This window comes from Pteronotus mesoamericanus, unplaced genomic scaffold (genome assembly GCF_021234165.1).
Source record: "Pteronotus mesoamericanus isolate MK-2021 breed Mesoamerican mustached bat unplaced genomic scaffold, CSHL_Meso_final scaffold_85, whole genome shotgun sequence".
NCBI classification, from domain to species: domain Eukaryota; kingdom Metazoa; phylum Chordata; class Mammalia; order Chiroptera; family Mormoopidae; genus Pteronotus; species Pteronotus mesoamericanus.
The window spans coordinates 73727503-73744514 of record NW_026555329.1 but is presented as its reverse complement, the minus strand read 5'-3'; the positions used below and the strand labels follow the sequence as shown (position 1 = coordinate 73744514).

At 46.7% G+C, this 17012-nt stretch overlaps 1 protein-coding gene across 1 annotated transcript in view; it reads right to left on the bottom strand.

Annotated features, from left to right (window-relative positions):
- Positions 1–17012, bottom strand: part of TBXAS1 (thromboxane A synthase 1) — a 141759-nt gene that overhangs the window by 110584 nt on the left and 14163 nt on the right. The window contains exon 2 of the mRNA XM_054564655.1: positions 1242–1335. Within this exon, the coding sequence (XP_054420630.1) occupies positions 1242–1335 (94 nt within the window). The remainder of the gene's footprint in view (positions 1–1241; positions 1336–17012) is intronic.

Here is a 17012-nt window from a genome sequence, read left to right as displayed (position 1 = left end):
AAGGAAGGACAGAGAGAGCTAATGTGATTTTTCTAGCTGCCTTTCCGAGGGTGGAGGGAGGGGGAGTCAGCGAATCCTGGAGAGACCTTAAAGGGATAGTATTAGGACTGGCCCACATTTCGTCCTTCCTGCCTTGTTTGGCTTTGCGGCTCACACATGCTGGATCTGTTGGCTCCTGATGTAGGGTCTGCTGGCAGCACCCCCATGAATTAGCAGAAGAAACCATGTGGCTTCTGAGAAAACCCAAGGGGAGGGGGAAAAAATCTTCAGAAGATAGAGCCCTGGGCCTCTATCTACAAACGTGGACATTTCCACTTGCTAGTCACTCAGGCAAATCTCGCTGAAGCAGCAACCCCTTGTTTCCGACAACTCATGACCATCCCCCCTGTTACCCTGGCTCCAAAGTCAGAGGCGCACTTGACTCATCTTGCCTTGAATGCTGTACACCTAATTAGTCACACGAGGTACTAATTTTGTCCCCAACATCCTTCTATTTTCACCGTCATTAGCACCCCGGGCCAAGTCTTCACTTCACACCTGCTTCTACAGGCAGGACCCAAATCCTCTCCCTTGCAGAGCAGTCGTCCAGTTTGCTGTCCCTCTCCTGCTCACAAATTATGGCACACGAATGGTCCTGCACTCGCCTTTCTAGACCATCAGAATCTAGCCCCCTCTTCTGCCCTCCTCTCTCCCAGACGCATTCCTCAGGGCTCCCCGATCTTGGGCTTCCGGGCTGCTCATCTAGCTGAGTCCTTGTGCCCATGTAGGTGCTTCACACATATTGTTGCTCCTCATCTGGTTTGTGTGTACTTGTCTTTGTGTCTGTTGCTTCTGCAGAGCCCCCTTCTCCAGGAAGTCCTCCAGGGGGATTCTAGCCTTGATGGCTCTCCCTCTCCTCTGAAGGACAACCCCCTACATCTAGCGCTAGGATAGATCCGATCTGGTGTTGTCGATGAGTATTTGGTGTGCGCACTTGAGGCCATAAGTAAATCTTACTTCTCCTACATTCTGGGGCCTGGCACCTGTAGACACTCAATAAATAGGTTTGGGGGTGAATGAATGGATGGCAGGACTCAATACATACTAACAAGTGATCAGCGATGGATCGTTGTCATCACATAGTGCCTTCACATAGAGACCACTGTAGGTGTGGGCGACACCTACAGCAGCAATGCTTCCTGGGTAAAGCCGCACTGGGCTCAGCCCGTCTTAGGTTGGAAGGCAAGAAAGACAGCCCTTACCTGGCGGAAAAATGTCAGGTTTCCAATAAAAGGAGAAGGCTTAGGATGTCTGATGCCCAACTTCTCCAGTCTTGAAAATGCTGAAGTAGAGTACCTGAGGGGAAATTTGAAACAGAGAAAGTGAAGTTCACATTCATGCTTTTGGCCGTATATGGTGTCAGAGCTATTGAATCCTCTGGAAGTAGGGATAGAAAAAGAAGTTTCCAGTTGACAACATCTAAGGACTGAAGCAGTAGGAGGCCTGTAGGCAAGTGAGTAGTCTAGGACTCAGTAAATTCCTCCTGACTGAGTGACAGGCTAGAGATCAAGGAACCCTATAAATTTTACGGTTGGAAGACCCCTGAGAGATGACATAGTCCAAATGCTCCTTCCCCACCTAAAATGTCCATCAATAAATTGCTTTTTAAAACACACCACTCCCCTGCCCTGGCCTGTGTGGCTCAATTGGTTGGGTGTTGTCCTACAAAGTGAAAGGCCACCAGTTAGATTCCCAGTCAGGGCACAAGGCTGGGCTGCAGGTTCAGTCCCTTGTCAGGGCACATGCAAGAGGCAACTAATCAATGTTTCTCTCTCACATCGCTGTCTCTCTCCCTCTCTTTCCCCCTTCCTTCCCCCTTCCTTCCCCTCTCTCTGGAATCAATAAAAGAAAACCAAAAAACAACAACAAAAACAAACAAAGGCACAACAAAACAAAAATGTACCATTCCCTAGTTCAGCCCCTTTGCCTCTAAATCTACCATGAACAATGGTCTCAGAAGGCAAAGGGTAAAAAGTAACAATTGCAAAAATAAGTTCCCTGTGCAAATTTGTCTTTTTCTCCGTCAGAATGGAGCCCTGCACGTAATTTGTCCCTCAGCACATTCCTCGGCCTAATAGAGAAAAATAAAAGCAGGGAAGGAGGGAACACATCATGGGGACAAGACCTCCTCACCCACCACTAACAACCTCTTTATGTCTTTGTTTTCACGGCCTGAAACCATATGGGAAGCATATTTTCTTAACCAAAAATCAGGAAATGTGGCCCGACAGATTTCTGTGCCACTTTCCAGGAGAAAGCGGCGTCTGAGAAGTGCAGGGTGGCTGTCAAAACATTGGAATTACTAGGATATTTCAGCAGTTTATAGGAACAGAGGGATAGCACAGTGAAAGGCAGAACTGGCTTAGCGAGACCTGGACATATGGCTGGAATCCCTGATCAGCCAGCTAATTAGGTCAAAAGTTCAGTTAGTTCAGAAAAATTAATGAGTCAAACTGGGTGTTTAGCGTCATGCAGAGATGAGCCAGATCTTACCGGTAATGTAGGAGCAAGGAAAAATCTAGAAAGGGTCAATACAGCTGGACTCCATAGCAGTACTGGACCTTAAAAAAATTGTTTTAAAACACCCATTGCTGTGAGGATCACTCACTTAATTGAAAGATGAAATGTTTGCTGGAGCCTTTGACCTCCCCACCTGGAGTCCAATAAGGAGCACGTAAAATTCGAAGTTCTCATTGAATATTCAGGGAAAGGCCTACCCAGCGGAAGTGTTGATTTGTGGTATTCTGAGCAATGGGTCTGCTTTTAAAGTGGCCACAAGGGAGAACGGAACCAGGGCAGAAAAGGAAGGAGCGTTCTGCCCCCAGCTCTCCCCACCGAAGTTTTCCCCGGTGGCTGCATTATTGGGTTTGAATGAATCCCCAGGACACCACGTTGAAGTCCACGTTCAAGTGTAACTTCAAACCACACTCGGGAGCCACGTGCAAAGCACATGGGTTAGTCATGGCCACGTTCCTCTTCATTAGTGTGTGAGCCAAAGGTTGACCGCACAGGGCGTCACGGTTATTCTTTCAAGTCAACTGCTTTATTTTAAGTCTCTCCCCTCACACCAAAGAGGAAAGACCAAAGGAGACATATCAATCCACTTAACACTTCCCTCAGCATCTCCAATCTGGTTTCTAGGTTCATTTCTTCATCAGTTTTTAGGAATTATTTTCTAAATGCGATCTCTAATGGGTAGAAAGAAATATGTCATCTTGGGCCACATAATTACATCTTAATTTTGTAATTAGATGCCTTGATTGTCTAATTAAAGGACAAGAAGTCTGTGCCTAATTACACATGCTAATTATTATGCAAGTCCATGCCCTAATTATGTAACTCCACTTATGAAACTACTGCTTGTGTGTCCCTGCACAAAATTCAGACATTTTCAAACATATGGCATCAGCAGAGGATGGTCTAGACATAGCCATAAACTTCACGTTGCAGCCTGGACTCAAGGATAGGCCTTGAGTGTCTTCAGCTAGGAATTGCCCACTGTTGCCATCCATAACTGGGGTCCTTGCACCCAAATCAGCAGAGAGTGGTCACTGCCACCAGAATTCTGAGCAAAATTGCAAGTTAGGTTTCATTTGTCTCCCTCCAACTTCCTTCTCGGCACCCTTGTTCCATATGGCCTGGTCCCAGGGTCCTCTCTGTTCCTCTCAACAGGCTCTTAACCCAGAATCTATGGACCGCAGGAGCTAGAGGTTGAATTGTGTCACTCCAAAAAGAGCTAAGTTGAAGTTCTCACTCCCATTACCTCAGCATGTGACCTTATTTGGAGATAGGGCAGTTGCAAGTTTAATTAGTTAAAAGGAGGTCGTACCAAAGTAGAATGGACCCCGAATCTGCTTTGATGGGTGTCCTTATAAGAGGACAGCCACGTGAATGGAGACTCAGGGAGAACGCCATTGGATGACAAAGGCAGAGGCCGGAATTATGCAGCCATAGGCCGGGGAAGGCCAAGGACCAGCAAACCACGACAAGCCAGGAAGAGGCGGGGAAGGAGTCTCTCGGCAGGTGTCAGCGGGAGCGTGGCCCATTCCCACCTTGGCTGCAGGCTTCTAGCTTTCAGAACTGGGAGGCCACAGGGGCTGGCGCGCTAAGCCCAGTTTGTGGTACGTTGTTATAGAAGCTCTAGAAAAGAGAGACCGGGAGTGCCCAGGGGTGGGTTTTAGAGAGTCAATGAAAAGAAATTTTTAAAAAAAATTTCCTCCTAGTACTTTAAAAGTTATCACTGTGAGAGACATTTGCTCTTGTATGTCAAAATGTGCCATGAATTCCTGTGCCACCGAAGAAGTGCTGGTGGCCGAGGACGCTGCTGTGGAAAGCAGGTCGTATACAACCACACTGTGATTCTGAGAACAGCTGGACGGAATGAGTGCAAATGTATCCCACGGTTATGCATGGGGACTGCGTCATTGCTGCCACGAATACTTAAGTGGGAAAATGACAACAGAAAGTGTGCATTGTAGCTTCAGAGAGCAGCCTTTGGTTTTTGACAACTAACACAGTCATTTATTGCTGCCAGACACAAGTCCCATAATGCTGGTCAGCACCCTAGACTGTCCCTTTTCAAAATACATCACACGTTACGGGTCATTTTCAAAATAAGATTCAGTTTTTAAAGCCCAGAAATTTCCTAATGTGTTGTTTTCCCTGAGACAAAGCCCTTTCTTTCTTTTTTTAAAAAAAAATCCTAACCTGAGGATACATTTATTTGAGAGAGAGAGGAAGGGAGCGAGAGAGGAGAGAAAAAGGAGAGAGGAGAGAGAAACATTGATTCCTTGCCTCGCGTTCACACCCTGACCAGGAATTGAACCTACAACCTTTTGACGTGCAGGATGACCTTTCCACCAAACCAGCCGGCCAGGGCAAGACAGAGCCCTTTCTTGATGCGCTCAGGAAGGGTGGTCAGCCCATTGTTCAGCCGAAGAAGCCACTTGTGATAAATTGGGGGATATTTTGATGAACCATGTATTAAAGAGACGGTCAAGCTGAGGTTTGGAGCGAAAGAAGAACACAATCAGCTGAGGACCTGCCCTCCAAGATTTGCCTCTCTGCATGTCTTGAGCAGGCAGAGAGGAATGGGTTTTCCTCTTGTGTGCTTCTGGGAACAGTCCAGCTCCTCAATTCATTCATCCTCCTCACCATCGCTATCAACAAATTCCTATTTGGTGAGCTGCTTTTGGAAATTTCAGAGGCGATTGATGTTTTTGAAATGGTGAAAGATTTCTTTGGCAAATGACACTTCTCCTGGGATAAAAAAAATCATGATGCCCCAGGAATAGGTGAAGCCCAGGAGGGCCCGGTAACCCAGCTGTCCTGCTCTTTGGGGAAGAAATTTGTTTTCTTGTGGCTCCCCTACACTCACAGTACGTACAGTCATCATAGGCTCTGTCGGCAACTTCATAAAAGATTGAGGCCACATCAGAAACTTTTTATGGCCGTATAAGATCCCTCTTGGGACGTATAATGTACTAAACTATTCCTGTTGTTTCATATTTAGGGTGTCTTCTGTGTTCTTGCTCATTTGTTATGCTACTACAATAAACTTCCCATGAGTCGCTGGTATTAAAGGCTGGTGCACATGCCAAATTGCTTTCCAGAAAGTTTGTCCCAGCCAGTCTCACTGTCAGTGCATCCATTGCACCAAACACTCTCAGAACATTTTTTCTAATTTTATAGACACACTAAGGCACCTGGGTGTCTGCATTTCTTTCATTAGTACAGAGGGAATTTTTTTTGGCCATCCCTTTTTCTTCAATTTCAAAAATATTTCCTAACTTTGAAATTATTCCTTCTCTCCCACCCCCGCCCCTCATTTCCACTACAGTTTATGCCGGCGTCAGACAGAATTGTGCCGCACCAATCGGTAAATGAACTAGTTGGAATAGAAGCAGTTATTGGTAGGCGACTGCAAGCTGACTCCAAGCACCTAAGTGGGCAGGGAGAGGAAATTAGCTAATGAATTCTGAACAGTTTCCATTTAGAAAATAACTAACTGCAGCCTTACTAGCTGACTTTAAATTCTATTTCCTTCTTTCTTGCTCCATTTCCCCCCACACCTATAGCTAGAGAAACTGTAAGTACAGAAATCGCTTCAGTCTTGCATGGAGGCAAGGGGTTCCTCGGACACAAAGAGTTTCTGTGTGAGGTCCCCTCTGTTGCCCTGTTAGCGCCTCACTTCCGTTTTAGCATCCTCATGCTCACGGCCCATCCCTCAAGCCCTTGCCCTCACTTGCCATCGGGGCTGGACATCGTCTGGCGTGCACCGGGTGGGCTGGCACTGCTCGTGTGTGGGAACACCAATTGTTTTTTGTGCCAACCTTGTAATTGGTGATCCTTCTAAACTTTCTTACTGGTTTATATGTGGAATCTCTTTGATTTCCTATGCTGACAATTATATGTTATGCAAATAATACTTGTTCTCTTTCTAATCCTTTGTATCACTTTTTCTTTTCTTTTTCTGTTGACTGGGGCCTCTAGTACAATATTTAAAAGAAGCCAAAAGGAAAGCATTCCTTTTCATATTCCTAACTCTGTGGGAATGTATTGAATGCTTCAAAATTAAGTGTGAGATCTTGCTGTAGATTTTTGATAGATAGTCTTGATTGGGTTAAGGACATTTCCTCCTATTCCTACTTTGCTTAGAAAAGTTTGTCTTGATTAGACTTGCCATAGTTTTGTCTATTTTATTAATCTTTTCAAAGCACCAGCTTTTGCTGATCATTTCTAATTTTTCACTTTCTATTTCATTCATTTATGATCATATTTCTATAATCATTTTCCTTCTATTTTCTTTGGGTTTACTCTTTGCCTTTTGATTCTTTTTCTTTTAACTTCTTAACAATTTCTCTCACTTATTTTCAATATTATTTTATTTTTAAGGAATGCATTCAAGGCTAAAATCTCCCACTAAGTACTACTGTAGCTGCATCTCATATATTTTGAAATGTAGTACTTTCAGTGTCTGTTGTATTCTACTAGAAAACTTCTAAATATTAAATATGCTAAACTAAAGAGTTCATTGCATAACATCCTACAATGGTGACACATATTTTTGGATCATGATGAATTCATGGATTTAAATATATTTGGTATGCTTTGATCCATTGCAATTATTATTTCATGTATTAAATAATCCCATCTTTGGGTGGTTGAATGCATGTACGTTTGTTCCTGAGTACTTTTGACAGAACAGCTTCCTTACTTTCTTAAGTGACAAGATGTTCCCTGTTTGTCTTGCACATTTCCTGCCCCACACCTGGACCAGCAATTTCCCAAGGAGCCCTGGTTCCTTTTAGTGGAAAATGGTATCTGGGGTCCACAAAAGGAGGGAGACTTTTCACTGTATTTCTTGGTGATACTTCATGATGCCACATTTTATTCTTCAACCATGTGCACGCCTATTCAAAAACTTAAATACATTTTGAAACTTATTCATTGAAATTTAGATTTGTAATTAGAATTAGAATTCTAAGATAATTAGAACTATTTTGTAATTAGAATTATTTTAAATGTATAGTGGTACCTTACATAAAAGATCAATATAGTGAATCCTACCAAAATGTGAAGAAATCCTTTTAAGTAAATGAATCTTACCCAACTGAATTAGTTTCCTATGGCTCTTGTAATAAATAAGCACAAATTTAGTGGCTTAAAGCAACACAATTTATTATCTTATGGTTCTGGAGGCCAGAAGTGTAAAATCAGACTCGCTAGCCCATAGTTGAGGTACCAGGTAGGGATGGCTCTTTCTGGAGGATCCAGGGAATTATTGATCCTTTATTTCCATGGCTTATGGCCACATCACTCCAATTTCTGCTTCTGGTCATCACGTCGTCTTCTGTGAGCAACTTCTTCTGAGTCCCTCTTCTGAGGACCCTCGTGATGACATGTAGGGCGCACTCAGGTTATCTAGGACACCTTCCCTATCTCGAGGTCCTCAATCTCATCCTTAAAGTCCCCTTTGCCATAAAAAGCAGCATTCTGTAGGTTCCAGGGATTGGGACTTGGACATCTTTGGAGGCCACAATTTAGCTACCACGCAGGCTTATATTGTGCATAGATCCTGATTTTATTTTGGAGTTCTGGTGTGTATCTGCACAGGACAAGGGCCTGGGACGGACACTGTGGGACTGTCAGAGCTTCCTGTTTAGGGAGAGCTGGGTGGTACAGCCACTGGGGGAGGGAAGGAGGCAAGCCCGGAGCTCCAATGGCACCCGACCCCCCATGGCACCACTGACCCAGGCTTTGGTGGCGCCGCCATCTGAACAGGCAGTGGATAACTATTTTAACGGAAATACTACAATTAAAAAATAATGATGTCATCCTGTTGGTGGTCATTACAGTGCGGAGTTAACAAACTTTTCCATTTTCACCTCAACTTTTCAGGGCAGGAGAGCCCGTTGAGTCAATAAATCTCAGTTGGTTTTAGGACATTAATCTTCTCAATTCAGTCGTTTGTATAGCATCTTTGCAGGCTTCACTGTTATCTGCAAATCACTTGTGCTATTTTACTTCCAATTTCCTTTGAATAAACTTAAACGCATTTATTTGAAAAGGAAACTTTATATCATGACCACAAATGAAAACCATCACCACTTCCATAAATAAAAACTCATGGTAAAAATAAACACTTTACAATGGAAAATTTTAAAAGTCCATGAACCCCCTAAATTGATCTCACCTGCTACGTACAGATGGCCCATAGACCAAGGATGGTCCAAACAGGCCATGTTTTAAAATGTGCTCCGTCTAGGTCTCCCTGACTCAGCTGACGGTTTAACACTGCGGCCAGAGAAGAAGGAAGGAACCTCATTCCTTTTTGGCATACACGTGGAGAAGAATCTATGGTCATGTGTTTCCTTTCTCAGAGCTAAAGAGAGCTGGTCTGTAGCTGACATTGGATTTATTCCAAACTGCGACAGCACTGTACCCACATGAAAGGGGGATGTCCTACAAGTGAACTCCTTTATCACTCTTAGGGCTCATGTTAGCTGACATGTACCAGAGAAGGTGGCTCATTGGGGTGACACATATTCACTGCCCGCTCCTGGGTGCCAGGCATGGTGCTGGCCGCCAGGGATGCCACAGGGACAAGGCACAAGCCTCGTGGGCCAGACAGACATTCAATGGCTAACGACAAGCAATTAATTCAGCATTTACTTCATGATCCTTGCAGCCAAGAAGCATCACGTGTCAGAGGACGTGCCCGTTCAAATGTACACTTTGTATTTTGATCACTTAAGAGCACTTCTGTCCAACTATTGGACGGTATTTGTAGAACCCGAAAAGAATGGCAAGTGGTCCTTATGCTAATTATTTCCTCCCAAGGCCAGTTTTCAAATAATAGAGCCCTCCAAAGGGGATCAAGCTCCAGAAAACCATTAAAGTGAGGGCAGAGGTGTTGAAGCTGGCGTGACAAACAAGGCAGGGTGGCCCGTGGCAGACCAAAGGCGCTGGTGGCCCAGAGGCTCGGGGGTGGGGGCGCGGCGTGCACGTGGGAGGACGCGTGTTACCTGCCTTATGCCGAGTGCGCGCTCCCGTGCTGCTCTGCCCCAAGAAAACCAAGCGACGCCTTCCAGGACTAAGGGCAGCCCAAGGTATGGTGTTGGGGTGGGCGGTTAAGAAGGGAGGGGACTCTGAGCGAGGCCCAGAGCCAGCCCCTGTCCCCAGGCCTTTGTTCCCTAGTTCTGTGCCACGAAGTCACATGGCTGGTCACAGGGAAATGCTGGGAGCAGGCCTTGCCCTTTTGTGCCAGTGAGAATTGGAGGAGAAGCAGGGTGAAGGTAGAGCAAAGAGTGGTTTCACAATGGGAATGCGCATGCAACTCGTCTTTGTATTTTAAAAATAAAAGCAGTTGAATTATGTCATAAAACCCATTAAATGACTAAGATTTATGAAACACTCTTGGATTTTTAAAAAGTATTTGACTGAATTTAACTAGGCTAAGCGTCCCTACCCTCCACTGGAAAAACCAGTGACATATATAAATGTAGCCTGAAACCTGCCCCCAAAACCTCTCTTCTAGGATGGTGGGGGGGACCCCCCGCCGGGCAGAGAGGGAAGGGGCAGCGGAGGGGGGGGGAGGGCAGGGAGGAGAGTAATGGCTTAGTGCATTTAAAAACATACATTTTAAAAGAAAATATATTTAAATATAATATATTTTAATTTATAAATTTAAATACAAATATATCTACATGCAATGTCATATGTTTGTTTATTTAAAAATGAAAGCAGCCTCTTGGATCTGGACCTCGAATTCCTTACGCATCAGGGGATTTAAGCCCAGACGTGGCGTGGCACCCTCCAAAGCCCCTGCCTCGGCCTGCTTGTCCCAGCAGCGGGGGAATTTGGCTTTTGAGGGGGGGGAAAGCAAGCCAAAGAATTCCTCACTAACATCTCTCAAGGAAGGGTATTGCTTCTGTGGACTCATCCCTTTCGCGTTCCCCCGGCGCTGAGCTCTGCAGCTCTGCCCACCAGAGTGAAGTTGTCACCAGAGAGCCACAGGCAGCTTCTGGGTTCTAGAGACACAAGTCACCCAAGGTGCATTTTTGCAGAGGCGGGGAAATAGCTAGGTCACCCCGCATCAAGCGGGAGCATCGCCATGAGATAACCGAAAGGGCTCTCGCTCCCCCTCGATTGCTAAGGTCCAAGCCGGAGCGAGAGTTCACCTCCGTCTCTCTATCTGCCAATTAGCAGACTGGGCCTCAATGATAATTGCGCTCTCAAGATAATGGCTTGTTTAAGTAATTGATGGTGTTTGTCCTCACTGGGGAATCTTAGCACATCAAAAGATGTTGAGAAAGCCAAAATTCACCTAGAGTCTGAATTAATCACTTTGTCAAGCACAACAAAGGCCGGCTTGCTTTGCTAATAATCCCAAATGAGGTAGCAACCCTCAGTTAAATAAGGAAACTGTGGTGCCTTTAATTAACGTTTCAAAGAGCTCGGGCTTGCTTTTTCACCTGCTTTATTTTTATGAGAAGGTGGGGAAATGCATGCAGAGCAGGTTTTTCCAAACTTCTCAAGCACAGGCAGGGAGGTGATCCCCCGCTTCACTGAAGTTCCTAGGAGAGGATCTGGAGGCTTCAGCTGACCACAGGGTCTGTGGGTGTGCGTGGCTGTGACTGGGTCAGAGGTAGTTAGGCCCTGAGTATGTCCCCAAAGACCACCCTACAGCCTCAGCACTTCCCCTGCTCTGGGCATGGCCACTGGGGAGCCATTGGCCACCTCCCCTTGCCCCCAGCATAACCTCCTCAGCCTTTCTGGGCTGCTCCCCGGAGCCCTGGCCGCCCTCCAGCCTGCTCTCTGGCTGACTCCGAGCTCAAGTCCAGTCTCACGAGGCTCCGCCCCAGGCAGCTGAAGCGCCCAAGCTTCCCAGCAGGCCCTCCTTCCCCTTTGCCCCACTTTCCTCGCCCCGCCCCCGTGCCTCCTAGAGCCCTAGGCCAGCCTGGCCTTGCCTGGCACCCAATCCCTCTCCAGGCAGCCACCAACTTCATGGGGCCAAGTCAGAGCCGTGGGATCTTGTGGGTCCAGAATGGGAGCTTGTCTGTCCCAGCTGCACAGCTGCCTTTGAAAGGGCTTTGACACCCCTAACGCCACTTGGAAGCCACTGAGTAGGAGAAGGCGATGGCTTCTGGAAGCCACTTGGGTTAGTTCGGTGACACAGACTGTGGGTGCCCTCCAAAGGCTGAATGAGACACATCCTGACCCCCAGAGAGTGTATCCTATAGAAAGCAACAGGGGAAATGGGGTTTTCCTTGGACTTGGGGAGGCCCTGACAACAGGCTTCCAGATACCGATTTTACCTAGCAATTCCCATGGCTTCTAAACTGGTCACCAATCAGAAGCCTCAGCACTCTCTTTTCCATCAATCGACTGCAGTCAATCCCCAAGGACTGTCCATTCTGCTTTCAAAACATCTCAGGTGGGATCTCTCCTTCCTTCTAATAGGCACCGCCCTAAGTCAGGCCGCCATTGTCTCGCCCTTGAGTGTGGACCCTACAATAGCATCCTGAACGGGCCTCCCGCCTCTGGTCTCTCCCCTCGCCCATCAACCCGCCATCCACGCTGTTGCCAGAAGAATCTTGCTAACATGCACATCCGTCCACGCTGTAGCCACGTCAGTATTCTCCATTGGCCCTCTGTCACTTTTAGACCAAACAGTAAACTCCTTCCTTTGGCCCATAGGGCCTTGGATGATCTGGCCCCTGTCTGGCTCCAAGCGGCCTCTGTGCTCTGCCTTTAGGCTCCAGCAGTCTGGCCGGACTTGGATATTCCCAGTTATGCCAGTTTATTCCACCCTTCCAGGCTTTTTAAGCCATACTGTTCCCAGGCCCAGGACTAAGATGAGGCAAGTGAGACATCGAGGGTGCAAGATTTAAGGAAGCACTTACTCTCAGGGGTGTGCACGTGCAGACCCTGCTCTTGTTTGACCCTGAATGGAAGTACCCCCTTAAATCTCACACCACAGATGCCTGCTCACCTCACCCTGGTCGCAGTGCCCTCATTTCCCTGCCTGGTGTGTCCACCCTCTTTCTCCACCGGGCGACTTCTTCAGATTTCTCCAGGGGCCCACGCAGACTGTCCTAGGCCCATGGAGACATTTCCTTGGCCACTGGTTCCCTAATGCAGAGGGACTACCGACAGAGAAGAGGAGAACTTGGTGTATTGTTTGTAGGAATATAATCCTGCCTGAGTTCATTATGTACTGGACCAGTCCTGTTTCCATCATGCGGGCTTAGTCATCAGTAGTTAATCCTTTTGTTTTTACGAAGTCCTTAAAGAACCCTTAAGATGTTGTTGTGAAAGCGACATCTGCCTTGGGTCTCCTCTCTCATCACCTGCACAATGACAGTTTGAGCCCCGAGAGGGCACAGTGCTTGGCACAGGGTGGGCACTAAACTGTCTGCTGTTATTTTGCCTCTGCGTCCTTCATGCTAATATCAAACAGTTACTGAATGTTTTCCAGGGGCAGGAGCTGCTCTGAGTGCTTCGCGCATGTTAACTCACATTTATTCCTCCCCACACTCCATGTTATGTTCATTTCGCCGATGGGAAAACAGAGGCTCAGAGGGATGAAGTAACTCACCCAAGGTCACACAGCAAATAAGTAACAGAGCTGACATGTGAACCCAGGCTGCCTGGTTCTGGAGGCTGCGCTCTTCGTTAGCAGTCTATTCTGTGTCTCATTTGATGTTTGCAGAGAAGCAAATGGCCCAGAACCAAATTTTCCTGCAAGGCAGGTGGTACAGAAAGCCCTGCTCCGCTACTTATGTGGGCTGAAAAGGCAGATGCCATTCACAGGACTCCGACATCCCCTGGGATCCAATCAATTGATCAGGTTAGCCAATGAGTCAGCAGGACCTCAAGACTTGAAACAAGGGCAGGCAAATTTAAAGCGAAGACCTGGCCCATGTGGAGAACAGCGGGGCTGTGTCTTTGAGTTTGCTGTATATCTTAGTAGCCACGGTTGGTCCTCGGGGCCATTGGGTACTTGTAGTGGGCACATAGAATGATTCTGAGTTCCTTTGCATCTAGTCTGCTAGGCATTCAAAAAATATTTGCCAGTTGGATTTGGTTAGGTCTTTATAAACCCAGCCAATATCTCCATCTTTTTATTGCACCGTGACCTGCCCAATAGCTGGAACAGGCCTAGGAAACCCAATTCTGTCTCCCAGTCTGGCAGATGCCTTAAAGAAGTTAGGCAATCAAAATAACAAAAGATTTTGAGTGTTTCAAAAATATTTTTAATACCATTGCATCTTTTTTGTTGCTGTAATCCTCAGATCTTTGTGTGAACCTGATTCTTGCCAAGTTCACTCATCGGCCTTTGATCATCTCTGAGCTACAGTGATCAACTATAGGTCCAGCTGGAAGTGCTATAAAACAAGGTCGAAATGCAATAGCTCCAGTCTAAGATCACCAAGAGTCTTCGTGCTCTTCGCTCATCAATGTGGTTGGCTCTGGCTCTCAGCCCCCTGGGCTCTGGACCAGATGCAGAGATGCACAGAACCTGCCTAGCCTTCCCCATGGCTGACCCCTCTGGGTATGGCCTCTCGCCTGCCCCCTGAACCTTACAATCCCTTGTATGATTACTGTTCCTGTCCTAGTCCTGGCTCATCCTGGCCGCTCCTCTCTCATCACCTGCAGTTATCTATTATTGTGTTACAAATTACCCTAAAACAAAGTGGCTTGAAACAACAAGCATTTATTATGTTATTGCACACAGTTTCCCAGGGCCAGGAATCTGGGAACAGATTAGCTGGGTGGTTTGGGCCCAGGGTCTCCCTTGAGGTTACAGTCAATGATCTAAGACTTGCCAGAGCCTGAGGAATTCACTTCCATGCCCATTTATGTAAGAGTTGGCGGACGTCACTATGTGTGCCTCTATGTAGGGCCACTCAGCAGGCCAGGTGGCTTCCCCCTTATGCAAGCAATCCAAGGGAGAGAGTCCAAGATTAGGTTATAAAAATCTCAGTCATTTATAACCTAACCTTGGAAGTGATATACTGTCACCTCTGCTATATTCTGCCGGTCACATGACTGACCCTGGGCCAGTAGGGGTGGGGACTATGCCAGGAGGTGAATACCAGGGGACAGGGATCATTTAGGGGACATCATGGAGATCACATCACCTATGCCCCAGTGCGAACAAATGTAAGTACATCACTCCTGCGGAGTTTCACCTTGAGGTTTTCAAGCTGGGCTTTTAGAAGCTTGGGCTTTTCTAAGCCTTGCAAAGTCTGTAAGCTGCTTCCTCCTAAGATGAGGTATTGAAACAAGATGTAGTTATGCCATTTTTCATTCCGTAAAGACGTATTCAGTTCCTGCTCGGTGCCAGGCACCGTGCCAGCTGCCACCATACATCACCAGAAGAACAGATAGGATCTCCTTGGCTTTACTGGAAAAGGAAAATCTGGGAAACTTCAAACTTGGGTGAAAAGTGAATTTACAGCCTTCGGGAAACCATGTAGCTAATACTAACATCTACTAAGCACTTGCTTTTGGCCAGGCATTGTACCAACACATTATGGCTATTGTGGCTTCTAATTTCCATCGACCTCCTTGTCATGTCAATTATATAGACGGGGACACTGAGACATGGAGACCTTCCTGGTCGAAGGGGCTGAGCCTCTAGCCAGGCCTCGGATGGGTCTGTCCTGGCTCAGTAAGGCCCATGAAGGGAGAGAGACCGTGGTCTTCTCCTAGAGCTGCTGGAACGGACTGGAGGATTACAACCACAGAAATTGATCCTCACAGGGGTGTCAGCAGGGCCATACTCTCTCTTTCTTTCTCTGAGGCTGTAGGGCTGGATACTTCCTTGCACCTCCAGACTCCCGGTGGTTGCCAGCAAGCCTCGGTGTTCCTGGCTTGCAGCCGCATCCCTCCAGTCTCTGCCTCCATCTTCACGTGGTGGTCTTCCTGTGCATCTCTGTCTTCAGAACATCTTCACTCTATGTGTCTCTGCATCCAAACTTCCCTCTCCTTAGAAGGACATCAGTCATGGATCACAGCCCGCTCTAATCTAGTACAAGCTCATCTTAACTAGGTTATATCCGCAGAGCCCTTATTTCCAAATAAGGCACAATCTGAGGTGCTGAGTGCATGTGCATTTGGGTGGGGGGACACTACTCAACCCAGTAAAAATACCATCAGAGCTGTTAGCAGCCCTAAAGAAAATAATCTGGGTGGGAGTGTTGGTGGGGAGGGGTCTCCCTGACCCCCTGGAGCCAGAGGAGGTAAGGTAGAAAGAAAATAACCCTAAGGAAAGGAGACACAATTTCAACATTTCTTTTTCTGACAAACTCTGAATGTTGTGCTGTCTTTTTCTTTTGTCTTTTTGGTTGTGTGGGGGATTTTTTTTTTTTTTTGTGCTATTTATTATTATACTAACTAAGCTATATTCTAGTTGCTTTTGTCAGCACACCCTTTTTATAGGAAAAAGGGAAATGAAATTTTGTGGCTGATTTCAGATTACAAGAGCACCTTCTTGTTCATATCCACTAGGCACACGCTTGAGAAGAGGGTGTAAATGCATGTAACAGGGGATCATGGTAGGGAGACTTTTAAGTCATGCCCTGGGTGGTGTGGCTCAGTGAATTGAGTGCTGGACTGCAAACAAAAGAGTCACTGGTTTGATTCCCAGTCAGGGCATATGCCTGGGTTGTGAGCCAGGTCCCCAACAAGGGGCGCTCAAGAGGTAACCACACACTGATGTTTCTCTCCCTCTCTCCCTTTCCCTCTCTAAAAATAAATAAATAAATAAAATCTTTTTTAAAAAGCCACTCTTTATATCTGAACACCCAAGTTAAATTCACTCTGTGTAACAGGCCTTGTGATACTGGGTTTCACCCTCTCTTCTTCCAGCCAAGCCCCCAGGGCCAGTTTCTGCAAGGGCAAGACGTAATCCTAGAACATATTGTCTCTTTAATAACCCAACAGGGCTTTAGCACCCGTGAGAATATTTAAAAGAATTCTGGGGCTATTTATCTTTTCATCCACAGCCATTTCTTGGCATAGCAGCATCCATAAATTTACTGTGGAGTGCAGAACAATTTGTCTTAAACAATATAGCTCACAATCTGCAAGGAAGCCCCCTGGTTGTTGTATTTCAGGACAGGATGAACACACCACACTTTCTGCCTTCAGGCTTTTTCCAGAATCCAAACGTCTACTTCTGGTCTCCTGGGCTTCCGAAATGCCTCCCCTCGATTCTGCTTTCCCAGATGGTAGTTGGGCCCCTTCATGTGGCAACTTCCCCCTTCCCTACCCCTGCCCCTGATTCAGTACTAGCTCTGCTCAGAGAATGCACTAGCTGCATCGTCAGCCAGCCCCTGACTTCCATTGCTTACTCAACTAGAAATTCTGGGGACATCCCCAGGCTCGGCCCGGATCCGAGCTGAGCCCTGACACTGAGCTTGTGCCCTCGCTTTTAGCATTCTAGGTGCCGGCTCATAAGA